At 41.0% G+C, this 18264-nt stretch overlaps 1 protein-coding gene and 2 non-coding genes across 3 annotated transcripts; all 3 read right to left on the minus strand.

Moving 5' to 3' along the window:
- Positions 1-5741: 5741 nt before the first annotated feature.
- LOC115120174 (large ribosomal subunit protein eL37) lies at positions 5742-8247 on the minus strand. The gene is made up of 4 exons (XM_029649076.2): positions 8159-8247; positions 7340-7475; positions 6807-6891; positions 5742-5856 (listed from the first exon to the last, which is right to left on the minus strand). Exons 1-4 carry the CDS (start codon positions 8159-8161, stop codon positions 5787-5789), a joined length of 294 nt encoding a protein of 97 aa, XP_029504936.1. The 5' UTR covers positions 8162-8247; the 3' UTR covers positions 5742-5786.
- LOC115129104 (small nucleolar RNA SNORD72) lies at positions 7049-7127 on the minus strand. Its single transcript, XR_003863626.1, has one exon. It is a non-coding gene; the product is annotated as a small nucleolar RNA SNORD72 (small nucleolar RNA).
- LOC115129105 (small nucleolar RNA SNORD72) lies at positions 7547-7626 on the minus strand. The gene has a single exon (XR_003863627.1). It is a non-coding gene; the product is annotated as a small nucleolar RNA SNORD72 (small nucleolar RNA).
- Positions 8248-18264: the final 10017 nt, after the last annotated feature.

An 18264-nucleotide genomic window follows, 5' to 3' on the forward strand; every position in this document is an offset into this window, starting at 1 on the left:
GTACTTTGATTTAAAGTAATGTGTTTTACTTGTAAATCAAATATAGCCTATTAATGTATTTAGTTAACATTCATACTACTCTATGACTACTCTATGACATCTCACATTCCAAATAAATCTTTCATGTTAATGGTTTGAATCATGCCACCACCAAATGCAAATAAGAGCACACTCATGATGACAGTTGTGGTAGAACTACTTTGCAACATCAATCATTCTTTCTGGATCGAGTCCCTCTCTGCCAAAATGCCACTGCCAAAATTCTGCATACAATCATATACTCGATGACAGTCCATGATGATTTAGCTACTCAATGACAGAAAGCGCTTAACACTATGGCTAGAGTTCAACCCTCACATTCTGTGTACTCAATGACAGAAAGCGCTTAACACTATGGCTAGAGTTCAACCCTCACATTCTGTGTACTCAATGACAGAAAGCGCTTAACACTATGGCTAGAGTTCAACCCTCACATTCTGTGTACTCAATGACAGAAAGCGCTTAACACTATGGCTAGAGTTCAACCCTCACATTCTGTGTACTCAATGACAGAAAGCGCTTAACACTATGGCTAGAGTTCAACCCTCACATTCTGTGTACTCAATGAGAGCTTAGTGAAACATTTAGAGTGGATGACAGGTTGTGTGAAGTGTAAGATAAATCATTTACCATTAAAATACTGTAACTTCAGCGATCCAATGCCATAATCCTTATTCCATTGCCTGCGTGGTGAGCGCACACACTACCCATAAACACGAAGTGGGTCCCCGTTGGGATTTCAGCATGAAGTAGGACGTCATCGCATCATCAACGCTGGTGACATGAAGGAAGGTGTTCATTTATGATAACTATTCCCTGTGAGTTATGTTTAGATTATATTGAAGCTGTAAAGATATACAGTGCCTTTAGAAAGTATTCACACCCCTTGACTTTTTTCAAATTTTGTTGTGTCAAACCATGAATTTAAAATGTATTAAATTGAGATTGTGTGTTACTGGCCTAAATGTTTACAAATTAATTAAAAAAATTAAAAGCGGAAGTGTTTTTATTAAAATATGATTCAACCCCTTTGTTATGGCAAGCCTAAATAAGTTCAGGAGTAATAATTTGGTTAACAAGTCACATAAAAAAGAGTTAAAAAACAGACGTTGCATTGTGAAGTTATTCATTACAATTTGGATGGTGTATCAATACACCCAGTCACTACAAAGATGCAGCCGTCCTTCCTAACTCGTTTGCCGGAGTGGAAGGAAACTGCTCAGGGATTTCACTACGAGGTCAATGGTGACTTTAAAACAGTTAGAGTTTAATGGCTGTGACAGGAGAAAACTGAGGATGTTATAACACTGTACAGAACCAAAAATATTCCAAACTTTGCATCCTATTTTGCAACAAGGCGCTAAAATAACACAAATTTGGCAAAGAAATGAACTTTTATATCCTGAATACAAAGCTTTATGTTTGGGGCAAATCCAACACAACACATCACTGAGTGCCACTCTACATATTTTCAAGTATGATGGTGGCGGCATCATGCTATGGGTATGCTTTCATCGGCAAGGATAAGGGATTTTATTGTTTAAATAAATGCTCTTCCCCAGCATTCCACACTCCTGCCATCATCATTACGCACACCAGCCCCCCCCGTCATGCGCATCAGCGATTATTGGACTCACCTGGACTCAGTCACCTCTGTCATTACGTTCCCTATATTTGTCTGGTTCACCGCTATGTTCCCTGCTTCTGCATTGATTGTCATATGTCCTTGTTTGCCCATGTGCAGACGCTGTTCCTGTTACTTGTCTGTTCCTCATTAAATGTTCAACTCCCGTGCCTGCTTCTCATCTCCAGCGTCGGTCCTTACAACAGGCAAAATCATAGAGGAAAACCTGGTTCAGTCTGCTTTCCAACAGACACTGGGAGACAAATTCACCTTTCAGTACGACAATAACCTAAAACACAAGGCCAAATATACACTGGAGTTGGTTACCAAGACGTCATTAAATGTTGCCTAGTTTCAGTTTTGACTTCAATCGTCTTGAAAATCTATGGCAAGTCTTGAAAATGGCTGTCCAGCAATGATCAACAACCAACTTTACAGATCTTGAAGAATAGAAAAAGAATAATGTGCAGATATTGTACAATCCAGAAGTGCAAAGCTCTTAGAGACTTAGCCAGAAAGACTCACAGCTGTAATCGCTGCCAAGGCGATTCTAACATGTATGGACTCAGGGGTGTGAATACTTATGTAAATGAGATATTTCTGTATTTCATTTTAAATACATTTGAAAACATTTCTAAAAACATGTTTTCACTTTGTCATTATTGGGATGGATGATTCATTTTATTTTATTCAGGCTGTAACACTACAAAATGTGGAATAAGTCAAGGGGCATGAATACGTTCTGAAGGCACTGTATTTAAAACTAAAATAAGGGATAAATTCATGTAAATATAAATAAAAATAGTTTCCTGATCTTTCTTATATTTCTCACAGAAGAGACACTTAAGAACAAACTTCCTTTAGATTTTTTGGGGGGTCTATCTGTTGTTCTATGTAGTGAATATGTTATTCATTGTGTTTCTATTGGCTAATAGCAGTAATGCCAAATTCAATGTTTCATCCAATAAATGTTATTTTTTGTATATCTTAAGGGGTCTTAAAATTCAAAATCCAATAGCTAAATTATCCTTGGAACAACATTATTTGGGTATGAGTTAACAGAATATGAACTTTTAAAAGTGATATTTTCACTGGACAGTTACTTTAAGGAGCTCTGTGAATCTGGCTGAAAATTCTGGCGGAAACATCTGTCAACATGCAGACAGGTAAGTTAGTTAAACGTCAGTGTGAATGGGTCCTGTGTCATCATCACCCTTGCAAACATCTCTACCAGGATTCCTCAGAAATGCAAAACAAGCAGAAGCAAAAAAAGAGTAAAGTATGTGTTGCTGACTTTGTCTCTCTACTGGTTAGTTAGTACAGCAGATTGGTTGGTTATACTGGTTATGCATTACGAGTGGAGGCTTCTAAGGCCCAGGCCACACATGCAGGGGGCTGGGACATCAGCAGGAAATGGCATGTTCTCTCTCTATCTCTCTTTTTTCCTTTCTTTTTCTCACAGGGGTGTTGTACAGTCAGTCAATCACGTTGGAAATGTACCTTTTCTTCCCATTTCTGGCAGGCTTCAGAGATCCATCATCCGAGAAATTAACAGGGCCGGTCCAATTTCCTGTCTCGTCTCCTTTGAGTCGGCTAAACTGTTGCGCACTATTAAGAAAATTAGTCAGTTTATTTGGGGTTTATTGTGCGTTAAGTACCTGAGAACTAACAGTCAGCCAAACATAGACACGCACACAGACCGATACACAAACACTTCCATGTGTGCATGTATGTACACAAACGCACACACACTCCTATACACAATGCACATTTGTGCAAGCAAGCACACACAGACACCATACAGAGGGATCAGCATTTGGCTTAGTATACCAAATCAAACATGGTTAGAATGAACCTAGATAATGTGTGCATGGTTGAAGTGATGACGCATCTAGAGTGTAAAAGGGAAAGTGGCACCTAGTACAGTGACAGGGTTTCCAGGATTATTTCCAGCAACATTGCAAATAGTTTAGAGACTGAGGGACAGGGTCTGGTAGTGGTCCAGTTCTCCCTGTCAGAATAAGCAACAGAGGACTTAGAAAGCATATCAACTCCTGTAGAAATGGCACTATGGTTATTGTGAATAGCCTAATTTATGTTCCTTTAACTCCGCTTTCTAGTAAGTTTATACAAACGGTCATCTACAATTCTGATAGAAAACATGGTTGTAACCTTAATAAATGTGGTTGTTATTCCATTGGTTACCTCGAGGCAGATGCCCCAGGCATCACACTCATTGAATATGGCACTTTTAAATGTTAGCGCAATCACTAGTAAAACCTTTCCCGTGAATGACCTTATTACTGAGTGCAAAGTTGACTGCATGTTTCTCACTGAAACATGGCTGTCATCAGAACCTATTGCCGCTCTTACTGAAGCCCCCCCACCCCACACTACAGCTATTCATACTCTATCAGAAAAGGGGTGGGACAGCCTATATTTTTTACTAATGCTCTCAGCTGTATGGACATTCTGTTTGGCGACTTTGGGTTTAGGACCCATTTAACCGGTCGAGTTGTCACCCTTGTTGAACATAACTCACAAGAAATCATATGTGGCATTCCACAAGGTTTGATTTTGGGTCTGGTATGGTTAACATGGTATGGGTCAGTTTACATGTTAACCCTTTGGCAGTGTTAGGATTTTAGCGTCACAAAGAAATGACTGTTCTTGTGATTTAAATACTTGGATGGCTCACAACTTCCTCCAGATAAATCAAGACAAGACCATGGTACTTATTGTGGGGGCCAAACCGCTGAGAATCTAGCTGCACATTTTCATTCACGGGCAATGAAGATACCAGGTAAAAAAATCTAGCTGTTATTTTAGATTCTGAACTTAATTTCAAATCAAATCACACATTAGGAACGTGACCAAAATAGCTTTTTACCACGTGAGGAACATTGCGGCAATTTCTCAGGCAGATATTCTCATCCATGCTTTTATTACAAGCAGGCTTGACTGCAATGCTCTCCTGTTTGGTCTACCCACGAAAGCTATTGGTCAAGTGCAAAACAGAGAATGTGGAGCACAGGTACTGATCAAGGCCATACGGAGAGCACACATTACACCGGTTTCAAGGTCTCTGCACTGGCTGCCTGTGAGTTCTAGAATACATTAAGATTCTTAAAACCAATCCACAATTTTGCACCCCAAAACATGTCAAGACAATTTAAAAGTACATGTACCCAGTAGTTCCCTCAGGCACGGGCCTTTTAACTATCCCAAAGCCTAGGACCAATAGGCAGCCTTCAGTTATGCCCCCAGGCTCTGGAACAGCCTGTCAAGAGTTCCCGAGGGGGGCAAAAACTGTGGACATGAGATCTAACGTAATTTCAGCGGTTTAGTCATTCAGTGTCATTTTTAATTAGACAAGTCATTCAAGAACAAATTGTTATTTACAATGACAGCCTACCCCGGGCCAATTGTGCACCACCCTATGGGCCTCCCAACCACAGCCGGATGTGATACAGCCTGGATTTGAACCAGGGACTGTAGTGACACCTCTTGCACAGAGATGCAGTGCCTTAGGCCACTGCACCACTGGGGAGCGTTTGTTTTTCCCAGTAAAGCATATCCTGTTGCAGTCCATGTCTGAAATGTGCTGTATAAATACAGCTTGATAATCACATATCTGAACACAAACAATAAAATTGGATTTGACTTGGAACCTAAAGCTTTTGCACTTGAAATGCCAGGATTGTGGGTTTGATTACCAGGACCACCCATACTTACATGTATGCATGACTAAGTCAATTTGGTTAAGAAGTCTGCTAAAGGGCATATTTTATAATCTCACCACAGAACTATAAAAAAGTTCTTATCCATACCATTTCCATAAGAGGCTGTCAACCAATGATTAAAGCAGTGGCATGGTAATGACTGCTTGCACTAAATTGGAGCAAAAGTGCAAGTAGACAGAAAAACCTGTTTTTAAAAAATAAAAAAAGGTAGGATAAGAAAATATTTTTTCAATTGGGATTGGTGAACCCCAGTGCACTGCACAGTTCACGCTTATCTGTTGTGGAAAGAATTAATGGATGATTCATGTTATACTGAGAAAAAACCCAGACGACTCTCAACTAACAGCACATTTATTTAAACAAGTAAATTCAAAGTGTGTCTAGGACGAGCTGGAGGCAGCCACTGCAGCACGCTTAGGCTTTGGGGTGGTCCCTTCCCGGAACCCATTCCTGAAAAGGATGGGGAAAGAAAACATGTGTACATTATGTAGAAGACTTTAATTGTAACCTTATGGATCACCTAAGGTAATAAGCAACATTTCTAACAGTCACTAAGGTAGTCTTCACAGTTTGTGGAAGTCTGTTGGATGCATATGCTAGTGCTGATCCAACTACGTAACAGATGGCCATAAACAGATGTGGCAGAATACGTAGTTCTACATGGCTCCTAGGTCAGTGGTTTTCAGAACTCCTCTCAGGGACCCCTATGTCACAACTGATGGGGCAGTGAAGCTTGCTTTAGTAAAGATATTTTTTAATTTTTTATTTAATAATCCGGCATCATCAGTTCAGACATTTATTTTGTGACATAATTGGCAAGCTCATTTCCGCTAGCATTATTTCAAAGCAACAGTTGTAACAGCGCAAACAGGGGGATAGCAGTGGCTTATTGGCCACAACCATACTCGGATCGATTCACATATAACAGAGCATCAACAACCACAATTGAACTCACATTGTAGAATGACCTGCATGTCTTTAGCATGTGATCAACTAAGGCCCTTAAGAGCCAGTCCTGCAGGTTTTCATTTCTCCACAGAGGGTCGAGTGTCTGGTTCTCCCCCCACCCTAACTAATTAATCATTCAAGGTCACCAATTAGTAAAGAAACTCATAAAAAAAAAAACTGCAGACACTGCCCTCCGTGGAATGAGTTTGACACCCCTGCACTAACGGTTGGCTGGAGTCCACACAAACCAGGGTCGCAGTGAGAGTACAGGAAACAGGAGTAAACACTTTGAAAGGGGAATAGCGGCCAACTTGAACTTGTCCAGTAAGAATGCAATTTTCAGATCCAAACATTTTACCATGTGCCCTACGACCTTCGTTTTCCAGGAAATGAAGAAAAAGGAAAATAATCTCAGCAGTACGGTGTACCGCTGGCTTTATATGAGTGCTCACCTGAATCTGCGGTAGACGACTCGCAGGTGTCTCAGGCGGCCAGACCCAGTGGTGTTCCTCCTCTTGGCCTTAGCGCTCCAGTTGTCTACAGAAAGACACAAAAAAGTAAACAAAAATTGTCACAAAGCAGGATCAAAGGTTTAAGGCAAACATTCCCAAACATCCTCACTCCTGTCAACAGATGTGGGGGCACACATTATGGAAAGAGCTGTCAACCAATGTGCATACTTGAAGAGGTTGGGGTCTCGTCTCAGTCACAAAAAAAGAATCACTGAAATTCATATGTTCAGACATTTGTATTGAAAACATCATTGACAAGACACTGGGCAGTAAACATTAATTGAGTGATGCTGCATGCACGTGTCAAATATTCTAACAAGTCAACAAGGTAAAAAGTAAAAGACAATGCAGTAACAACCCTCATTATTCAACAAGTTAAGAACAAGTTAAGAATGCCCACAGGTCTGACATCTTGTTTACAATATAGCAGTTTTTACAATGAATCAATTGATTGTTCAAGGAATGGCACTTACACCTTCTCTTGCGTTTCTCGGGATACCCACACTTCCCGCAGGACGACTTCTGCAGGTGGTAAGCCTTGGAGCCACAGCGACGGCACAGAGCGTGCGTCTTATTACGCCGCTTTCCAAAGGACGATGTACCCTTCGTCTGAAACACATAAGGTCCATAATTTAGCCAAAGATCTTTGTCATCCAGTGAGCATACACGGAGAAGTCGGGATCATGTCTCAGCCAACAATAAATAAATCACTGAAATTCATGTGTAAAGACATTTGTATTGAAAACATAATTGACAAGACTAGTAATTATTTGCAGAGTGTCATTTGCCGCACTGCCGACTGCATGCTAAAATAATCCAGATGGACTACGAACGTTTCTAGTCAAATTCCTGGCAACTTAATTCAGTGTTTGCTTGAGGCAAGGTAGCTAACGTTAACAATGCTTCCTTTGCTAGAAAGTTGACGTTAGCCATGTTAACTACCGGTAGATAGGCATTGAGCTAGCTAGATATATACATGTTCACATTTATTTAAGTCTCGTGAATAATGCATAGTAAATTCTTCACACCCGAAATAAAGTGTGCTTTAGTTGAAAGAGCACATTACTTTTCCGGTAGCAAGCTAACTAGCTGAATAGGCAAGATAGCCAGCAAGCTTTTAGGCAAGCAAACATTCAAGGTTTTTATACACCATCTAACGTTGCATCAAAAACAATATCGATGAGAAACCATTATTTGTGATTACAAGTCGCAAATCGCAACAATGTATGGTAAAATAAACAGATACAGAAATAGATGTTGTACGATACATCTCTGACTATTTTTCCACTCACCATTTTCTTCTTATGGGTGGGTGAAAAGAGACCGGAAAAGCGTTTGGTGTTGCATTAAATCCCAATCGAGGTTGTTCCGGTGTAACAGTAAAATAAGCCCCCTTAATTAGGATAAGCGTTTATTTCAACAAATAGCCGACAGAGTACTAAGGATGTAAACATTGATTTTAATACACTACTCATGGCAAATCCGATCAATTTGTTTTGTTGTTCATGTCAGGTACGGGCCATGTTTAAATACTTTAAAATGCATACTTCCTTCTTCACTGTTACACACATCCAATCATGTTGAATCAGTGATTACTCCAAGGAAGGAAAGAGGAAGAGGGAAGGATATACTTTTTTAAAGTATTCTATCTGGGCCACTTCTATAGTTTGCTTCTGAAATTGATATGAATTCACAGATTTCTTCCTTAGCCTATCAAGATAAGGAGTCCACAATGTTCGTCAATACAGAAGTCCTGCTTTGAAAGACTACAAAAGTGCAGTAGCATACAACGCAAATAATAAATTTCAATATGTCAATCAATGTCATATTGTGGTCATCATAGGTAATGTAAAAGTTAAATTAAAAAAAATAAAATAAATATTAATAACTGATGTGTTTGCAACGTCAAATGCTTTTGAGTGTAATATATATTTTTGCCACCAGATGTTGCCATTCAGCTGCTGGTGGCTAGGAGGGACAATGACCTAAAAGCAGCTTCATCTCCTGTATGCTTTCCCTCATCTGAAACCAATTTGACTGTAAAGTTTAAGTGCATTCCTGCTGGGTATCCGCCACATTGCTATTCACAGATTTGTAAAGCGGAAGGAGAGGAAAATGACAGGGATCCATTCTGGATAAATGGACATGGACTCACTGAATGAGCATGTGATGTGGACTGACTTTCAGTTGAGTTTATGTTGTGCATTTAGTTTTTCAATGGCACAAACAGAATTATGTATATTTCTAACGTGTATATTGTGACATTATGCTCCCGAGAATTGTGTAAACATTGCTGTCTGTCTCTCTGACATTAAAAACAATGTTTAAATATTCAAATTCGATCTCCAGCTGTCCCATAGTAATGAACATATCGAGAGTCAGGGATGAGACCAGTGATGACAATTTAGCAATTTTGTTGCTAGATTTAGCAACTTTTCAGAGTACCCTGGCAACTTTGTTTCAAACAGCACCTAGCAACACATTTAGCTACTTTTAAAAATGTATTTGGAACTTTTAGCAACTTTTGAAAAGTTACTCAAACACTAAAATGCATTTTCCCTCTAAATGACACAAAAACGATTTTTCTCTGTCACACACTCAGTCACAACACACGTGCCTGGCTGCAAAAGTGCATTGTGAGTGACGTCAGCAGCAGACGTTTAGCTCGTGCACAGGCAGCAGCAGGCCAGCAGCAATTTCAGCAAATTGTAAATCATTGTTTGCTGACTGTAGCAGCAGTAGTGTGCGTTCGAGGAGACAAACCCAATGAATATATTTGGTCACAAATGTTTGATCTTGAACAGAACTTACAACATCAATCAACATGTCTCAATCAAAACTGTACAGCCAGAAGTACAGAAAAGAGTAGGAGTCTGTAGCTGAAGTCAGTAATTGGGGATGATTGTTGGGCATACTGTGAGTACTGCAAATCAGATATGCTTGCAAAAATGTATGACATCAAAAAAACATTGTTTTTACAGCAAAGCATATAAATCAATCAAAACTGTACAACCCCACAACGCAGTCTACATTACCACAGTTGGTTAAGAAAGTGGATAACTGCAAAAGAGCAGAAGCTACAATGCCAATGGCCATTACGGAGCATTGTTCACTGCTAGCATGCGAACATTTATGTATGGCTTGCAAAGCTGCATTTTCAGATTCCGTGACAGCAACAAACTTCCAAATGCACTGCACAGAAATGATTAGGGGAGTATTGGCTCCTTATTTTCTCAAAAGAGTAACATCAGATGTGGGGAATGAGAAGTTCAGTCTCCTTTTGGATGAGTCCACTGATGTCAGTGTCTCGAAATACCTGGGTGTGGTGATTCGGTATTTCAGTGCTAAAGAAATAACCGTTGTGTCCACCTTTCTTGGTCTGAATGAATTGGAGGGAGCGAATGCCAGATCAATAGCAAAGGCGGCAGTTGAGTTTCTTGAGAAGTGTAACCTTAAAAAAGAGAATCTTCAGGGAATTGGCACTGATAATGCGTCTGTGATGACTGAGGTGCACAAGATTTTAAAGGAAGAATGTGCATTGCCCAATTCAGTACTCATCAGCTGTGTGTGCCATTCTTTACAATTGGCTGTCAGTGCAGCATCCAAAGAAACCGTCCCTAGGAGTGTTGAGTACTTAATCAGGGAAACCTACAAATGGTTTTCGATTTCCCCAAAATGGCGCGAGGCGTACAAAGCAGTGTATGCCACCATTAATTGAGGCCAGAAACCCTTGTATATCACCAAAGTGTGTGCCACACGTTGGCTATCGATTGAGCCTGCGGTAACTCATATATTGAGCCGGTGGGAAGAACTGAAACTCCACTTTGAGGTGACCAAGGCCAGTGAGCATTGCTACATGGTGGATGTGCTCCTCACCATGTACATGGACAAGACCAACTATGTGTCTACCTGACATTCTTGAAATCAATCCTGTCTGACGTACAAGTTGCAGTGAAGTCATTTGAGGGAGAGCAAACTGATCCTGTCAAGCTTTTGGACACCTCTTAACATCAATTTGCAGCAGAGTAGTCAACTCTATGGCAAAAATTGATGTCCTGAAGGATGCCATTGATGGACATCTCAGTCCATCACCATACCTTCGGTACCTTTTCGAGAGCACGGTGTACCAACTCAGTCTTGCGCCAGAGGACAAAAAGGTAATTCAGAGACGGTGCATCAACTACATTGTTGCTTTAAGCAAGGTGCCACAAGCAAGGCTCCCAGACATAACAAAGTCAGCACGATTCAGGTCTCTCCAGAGCTGTTTGCTCAGATTCAAGTCCGGGCTCTTGCTGGGCCACTCGGACATTCAGAGACTCGTCCCGAAGCCACTGCTGCATTGTCTTGGCTGTGTGCTAACAGTCATTGTCCTGTTATGGATGTATCCAAATGTCACTAGAAAACAGCTTAAACTAATGCAAAGGAAGCTACTTTGCTCTTATTCTGGCTCTAAGTTGGCCGTAGAATGTCTAACAACCAAACCAATAGAACAAACGACCAGCCGGCTTGGGTAGCAACCCTAGGTTTGTGTCGGTACTATATCTTGTGGAAGAATGAAATAGTATGAATGAATCAAGATAATTTTTTAAAATTAAAATATAGAAATCACATGTTGGTAACCCATTCTATAAGAACGATAATGCAGTCGAAGACCGCCTTTGGAGGATATATTTGCATGGTTAGCCAGCCTTGGACTTCGTGTCGGGCCTAACAACACCAGTGTCAATATATCCTCCAAACACTGGCTTCTCTGGCATTATCACTTCAATCATTTTTATCAGTAAGAAAAGGTATTTTGAGTGGTATAGTTGACAGTAATTATTGTTGTATTTTCGCACAAAACTCAGATTAGTTGTATCGGGGTTAGTGCACCTACAACAAATACTATGGTATTTTATATTGTTTTTAGACACATTCACATAGTGATATAAAATGTAACTTCTTCCTATAAATTATCCCAGTACAACCAAGTTAATAACTTTGAAAAATATAAAAAGTCAAATTAATTCCTTTGAATGATAATTATAAATAAAAAATATATTTGGTGAAATATTTGGTCAAATTAAAATATTTTGTTTGGGGCCTCCCGAGTGGCGCAGGGGTCTAAGGCACTGCATCGCAGTGTGGGGGGCTGGGGTTTGATCCTGTGGCATTACTGGCCGTGATCGGGAGTCCTATAGGGTGTCGCAAAATTCGCCCAGTCTCCTCTGGGTTAGGGGAGGGTTTGGCTGGGGGGGGCTTCACTTGGCTCATCGCGCTCTAGCAACTCCTTGTGGTGAGCCGGGCACCTGCAGGCGGATTTCGAACATCAGTTGAACAGTTTCCTCCGACACATTGGTGCAGCTGGCTTCCTGGTTAAGTGAGCGCGTGTTAAGAAGTGTGGTTTGGCATGTCATGTTTCGGAGGAAGCATGACTTGACTTTCGCCTCTCCCGAGCCCGTTATGGAGTTGCACCGATGATACGAGATGGTAATCACGAAATTGGGGAGAAAAAGTTGGTAAAAAAAATATAATAATTTGTTTATCAATTTTGTGTTTTCATCCAAATATTTGTTTCAAATAATTTTGTTGTTTTATTACCCCGTATTTTTAGGATCAAAGACTGTTACATTTAACCACACCTACTGGGTTAATTGTAACATTTCACCTCTGACACTTTTGGTTTGAATTGTAAACGACTGGCATGTCCCAGAAACGTAGTTACAGTGAGTAATGGTAGCTGAGATATGTATGTTGTTTGAGTACAATTTTTTTTGTTCAATTAAAAACATTTTATACAAACAATATATGTGTCTTAGCTACCATTACTCACTGTAACTATGTTACATTTAGCCCCGGTCTACCCTAGCTCAATTTCTCTCCCTCCCTATAGCCTTTTTAAGTAGGCCTATGCTCCCAAATAGTCCTTGAATAGCCTACTGAGAATATTCATCATTGATATTTAGGAATATGCCAATTCACAAAGAGGAAATACACGTAGACCTAGTGGTATGACATTTATATGGGGTGAGCCTACACACAGAGTAAAAAACACATGGGATAGAAGTGTTGAAGGAAAATGATTCGGGCCCAAAACACCAAAACTTCAACCTACAACCAAACACAACCTAGTCTAATCAAAAGAATGATGCAAGTGTGGATTTTGCAGGATGCTTTTTTGTCATTAAGGAGGCTATAGTCTTTCTATAAGCTTTTTAAATGTTTCTTGTTTGTTTTTATAAAATATAGACATTTGGAAATTAGAATGTAATTCCTTGTCAAAAGCTAGATTTTCCCTTTGTAAGGTTAATAGGATCTATTAGACATATAGGTGAAGACGGGTTTTTACTGGGCACTGATTTACTTGTGTGCCCATAGTTCCCAGTAAACACCCGTCCTCACCTATACCGATCCCCATTAACTGTTGCAAAAGCAGCAGCTACTCTTCCTGGGGTCCACACAAAGCAGGAAGCATGGCATAATACAGAACATTAGGAGAAAAGAACAGCTCAAGGACAGAACTACATTTATTTGAGCAATATGAGATGGAACGGAGTTCCACACATTATACCGTACGCTTTCTTGAATTTGATTTGGATTTGGGGACAGTGAAAAGACCCTTGGTGGAATGTCTGATGGGGAAAGTGTGTGTCAGAGCTGTGTGTAAGTTGACTATGCAAACAATTTTGAATTTAACACATTAATGTTTCTTAGAAAATGAAGAAGTGATGCAATCAGTCTCTCCTCAACTTTTAGCCAAGAGAGGCTGATTACGATGAAGAGCAAGACGTGCTGCTCGGTTCTGGGCTTAACTAGGTCTTTCCTTGCAGCACTGGACCACATGGCTAGACAATAATCAAAATTAGACAAAACTAGAGCCTGCAGAACTTGTCTTTTGGAGTGTGGTGTCATCTCTTTATTACGGACAGACCTGTCCCCATCTTTACAACCATTGAATCTACATGTTTTGACCATGACAGTTTACAATCTAAGGTAAGGCCAAGTAATTTAGTCTCCTCAACTTGTTCAAATCAAATCAAATTTCAAATCAAATTTATTTATATAGCCCTTCGTACATCAGCTGATATCTCAAAGTGCTGTACAGAAACCCAGCCTAAAACCCCAAACAGCAAGCAATGCAGGTGTAGAAGCACGGTGGCTAGGAAAAACTCCCTAGAAAGGCCAGAATCTAGAAAGAAACCTAGAGAGGAACCAGGCTATGAGGGGTGGCCAGTCCTCTTCTGGCTGTGCCGGGTGGAGATTATAACAGAACATGGCCAAGATGTTAAAATGTTCATAGATGACCAGCAGGGTCAAATAATAATAATCACAGTGGTTGTCGAGGGTGCAACAGGTCAGCACCTCAGGAGTAAATGTCAGTTGGCTTTTCATAGCCGATCATTTAGAGTAGCTCTACCGCTCCTGCTGTCTCTAGAGAGTTGAAAACAGCAGGTCTGGGACAGGTAGCGCGTCCGGTGAACAGGTCAGGGTTCCACAGCCGCAGGCAGAACAGTTGAAACTGGAGCAGCAGCACGGCCAGGTGTACTGGGGATAGCAAGGAGTCATCAGACCAGGTAGTCCTGAGGAATGGTCCTAGGGAACAGGTCCTCCAAGCGAGAGAAAGAAAGAAAGAAAGAGAGAATTAGAGAGAGCATACTTAAATTCACACAGGACACCGGATAAGACAGGAGAAATACTCCAGATATAACAGACTGACCCTAGCCCCCCCGACACATAAACTACTGCAGCATAAATACTGGAGGCTGAGACAGGAGGGGTCGGGAGACACTGTGGCCCCATCCGACGATACCCCCGGACAGGGCCAAACAGGCAGGATATAACTCCAACCACTTTGCCAAAGCACAGCCCCACACCACTAGAGGGATATCTTCAACCACCAACTTACCATCCTGAGACAAGGCAGAGTATAGCCCACAAAGATCTCCACCACGGCACAACCCAAAGGGGGGCACCAACCCAGACAGGAAGATCACGTCAGTGACTCAATCCACTGTAGTGACACACCCCTCCTAGGGACGGCATGGAAGAGCACCAGTAACTCAGCCCCTGTAATAGTGTTAGAGGCAGAGAATCCCAGTGGAGAGAGGGGAACTGGCCAGGCAGAGACAGCAAGGGCGGTTCGTTGCTCCAGTGCCTTTCCATTCACCTTGAGACCGAGTCTGCGTCTCTCACATGGGTAGGCAGACCATTCCATAAAAATGGAGCTCTATAGGAGAAAGCCCTGCCTCCAGCTGTTTGCTTAGAAATTCTAGGGACAGTTAGGAGGCCTGCGTCTTGTGACCGTAGCGTACGTGTAGGTATGTACGGCAGGACCAAATCAGAAAGATAAGTAGGAGCAAGCCCATGTAATGCTTTGTAGGTTAGCAGTAAAACCTGGAAATCAGCCCTTGCCTTAACAGGAAGCCAGTGTAGTGAGGCTAACACTGGAGTAATATGATCCATTTTTTTGGTTCTAGTCAAGATACTAGCAGCCGTGTTTAGTACTAACTGAAGTTTATTTAGTGCTTTATCCGGGTAGACAGAAAGTAGAGCATTGCAGTAGTCTAACCTAGAAGTGACAAAAGCATGGATACATTTTTCTGCATCATTTTTGGACAGAACGTTTCTGAATTTTGCAATGTTACGTAGATGGAAAAAAGCTGTCCTTGAAACATTCTTGATATGTTCATCAAAAGAGAGATCAGTGTCCAGAGTAACGCCGAGGTCCTTCACAGTTTTATTTGAGATGACTGTACAACCATCAAGATTCATTGTATATCAGCAGGTATATCTCTCTAGTCACCCCCAAAACCAATTCTTTCTTTGGCCGCCTCTCCTTCCAGTTCTCTGCTGCCAATGACTGGAACGAACTACAAAAATCTCTGAAACTGGAAACACTTATCTCCCTCACTAGCTTTAAGCACCAACTGTCAGAGCATCTTACAGATTACTGCACCTGTACATAGCCCACCTATAATTTAGCCCAAACAACTACCTTTTTCCCAACTGTATTTAATTAATTAATTTATTTTGCTCCTTTGCACCCCATTATTTTTATTTCTACTTTGCACATTCTTCCATTGCAAAACTACCATTCCAGTGTTTTACTTGCTATATTGTATTTACTTTGCCACCATGGCCTTTTTTGCCTTTACCTCCCTTCTCACCTCATTTGCTCACATTGTATATAGACTTGTTTATACTGTATTATTGACTGTATGTTTGTTTTACTCCATGTGTAACTCTGTGTCGTTGTATCTGTCGAACTGCTTTGCTTTATCTTGGCCAGGTCGCAATTGTAAATGAGAACTTGTTCTCAACTTGCCTACCTGGTTATATAAAGGTGAAATAAATAAAATTGTCAGATTCAACAGAATATCTCTTTGTTTCTTGGGCCCTAGAACAAGCATCTCTGTTTTGTCCGAGTTTAAAAGTAGAACATTTGCAGCCATCCACTTCCTTAAAGCCACACCATTCATTACCAGATTCAGCTGAGGTCTAGAACTAAGGGAATGATTTGTACTAAATACAATGCTCTTAGTTTTAGAGATGTTCAGGACCAGTTTATTACTGGCCACTCATTCCAAAACAGACTGCCACTCTTTGGTAAGGGTTTCAGTGACTTCATTAGCTGTGGTTGTTGATGCATATATGGTTGAATTATAAGCACACATGGACACACATGCTTTGTTTAATGCCAGTGGCAGGTCAATGGTAAAAATAGAAAAGAGTAGAGGGCCTAGAGAGCTGCCCTGCGGTACACCACACTTTAAATGTTTGACATTAGAGAAGCTTCCATTAAAGTAAAACCTTTCATTTCTATTAGATAGATTGCCTTTTTGTGGATTCAGAGCTGAGGTCGAAAAGCCATAACACATATGTTTTTTCAACAACAGGTTACGGTCAATAATGTCAAAGGCTGGACTGAAATCTAACAGTACAGCTCTCACAATCTTCCTATTTTCCAATTATTTCAACCAATCATCAGAAATGTGTGTCAGTTTAGTACATGACAGGGCAGGTTACAGGGAAGATTGAAAACAACAAACTGCAGGGATCTACACAGCCATAAACCAGAGACAATCCATGGTCCCAGTCACAATGGCTAACCGCGTCACGGGCTGCGTTCAAGCACTCAAGAAAACCTGCTTGCTTGATATGCAGCTAGCAAGCCCAAATAGCTCCTCGGACCCTTTCCTTGGTTGGCAGGATCACTGGACAGAGCCTAGCAGTCCCAGCAACTGATGCCAACTGCGTCGCGAGATCCAAACTAAAAGGTTAGCTAGCTACTAAGAACTTTCCAATACACTTTCAAAACAACAAACTTTTTTTTTTAAACAACAAAACCAAGCTCTTCCTCGTTCCGCGTTCAACCGGAAGTGAGTGAAAGGTCAAAGGCCTAGGAGTAGCTAATGATTGTCTGTTTGGAAATAAAGAGAGAGCAAGAGAGAAAGAGAGAGTATCAGCATCAGCATCTCTGGACCAGTCTGCTGTAATGGAAAGAAGCTGCAATTATCAGCATCACCAAACTGTGCTTCAGTTCACGCCATTCTTGTTTGTCCTGATTTTGAGGAGAGCTCTTTCGTATATAGGCTAGGCTACTTCATTATTTTCGATCATGTTGTCTTAAGTATTTAACTGAGCTAGCCCATGCTCACGGTGGAAGGAACACTGGTAAATGAGACTGGAATATCTGCGTCTTTTTCCCAACGCAATTAAGCCAAAACCAAACCCCGTTATTCAGAGGGACGTTCCACTACGCTCCCATTGGCTAGCTAGCGTTGTCTCAATCACAGGCGTTCAGCGCAGAGACAGTGACCTTCCAAGTTAACAAGTTAAGGATGGAAAGTGTAATTTAACAATTAGCAGGCCTGTTATTATTATGTTTGTGTAACCGAAATGGCTAGCTAGTTAGCGGTGCGCGCAAATAGCGTTTCAATCGGTGACGTCATTCGCTGAGACCTTGAAGTAGTTGTTCCTCTTGCTCTGCAAGGGCCACGGCTTTTGTGAAGTGATGGGTAACGATGCTTCGTGGGAGGCAGTTGTTGATGTGCGCAGAGGGTCCCTGGTTCGAGTCCAGGAGAGGGACGGAAGCTATACTGTTACATTTGGTAACATTTGCCCATGTATTTATTTTCAGAGTTTCAAGTTGTAAAAATGTCTGAGAACTCTGCTGAATTCCTTCAATTGAAGGTCCGCTAAATGAACCTAGGCTACTTAACGTTATTGGAAGTTGTTATATTATCATTAATATTCTATTATCAGGTAAAAGCATATGCTTATTATTCATAATTTCTCAAATATTTATTAGCTAATCATGGGCTCCCGAGTGGTGCAGTGGACTAAGGTTGCATCATATCTGGCCGTGATTGGAAGTCCCATAGGGCTGCGCACAATTGATCCAGCGTTGGCCGTCATT

This window comes from Oncorhynchus nerka, linkage group LG4 (assembly GCF_034236695.1).
Source record: "Oncorhynchus nerka isolate Pitt River linkage group LG4, Oner_Uvic_2.0, whole genome shotgun sequence".
Classification (NCBI taxonomy): Eukaryota; Metazoa; Chordata; class Actinopteri; order Salmoniformes; family Salmonidae; genus Oncorhynchus; species Oncorhynchus nerka.

Excerpts from the sequence above, each read along its gene's own strand:
- LOC115120174 (XM_029649076.2), bottom strand. Across the intron at positions 6,892-7,339 it reads CGAGAAACGCAAGAGAAGGT|ACAACTGGAGCGCTAAGGCC; the intron begins GTAAGTGCCATT and ends GTCTTTCTGTAG. Across the intron at positions 5,857-6,806 it reads GTCGTCTACCGCAGATTCAG|GAATGGGTTCCGGGAAGGGA; the intron begins GTGAGCACTCAT and ends CATCCTTTTCAG.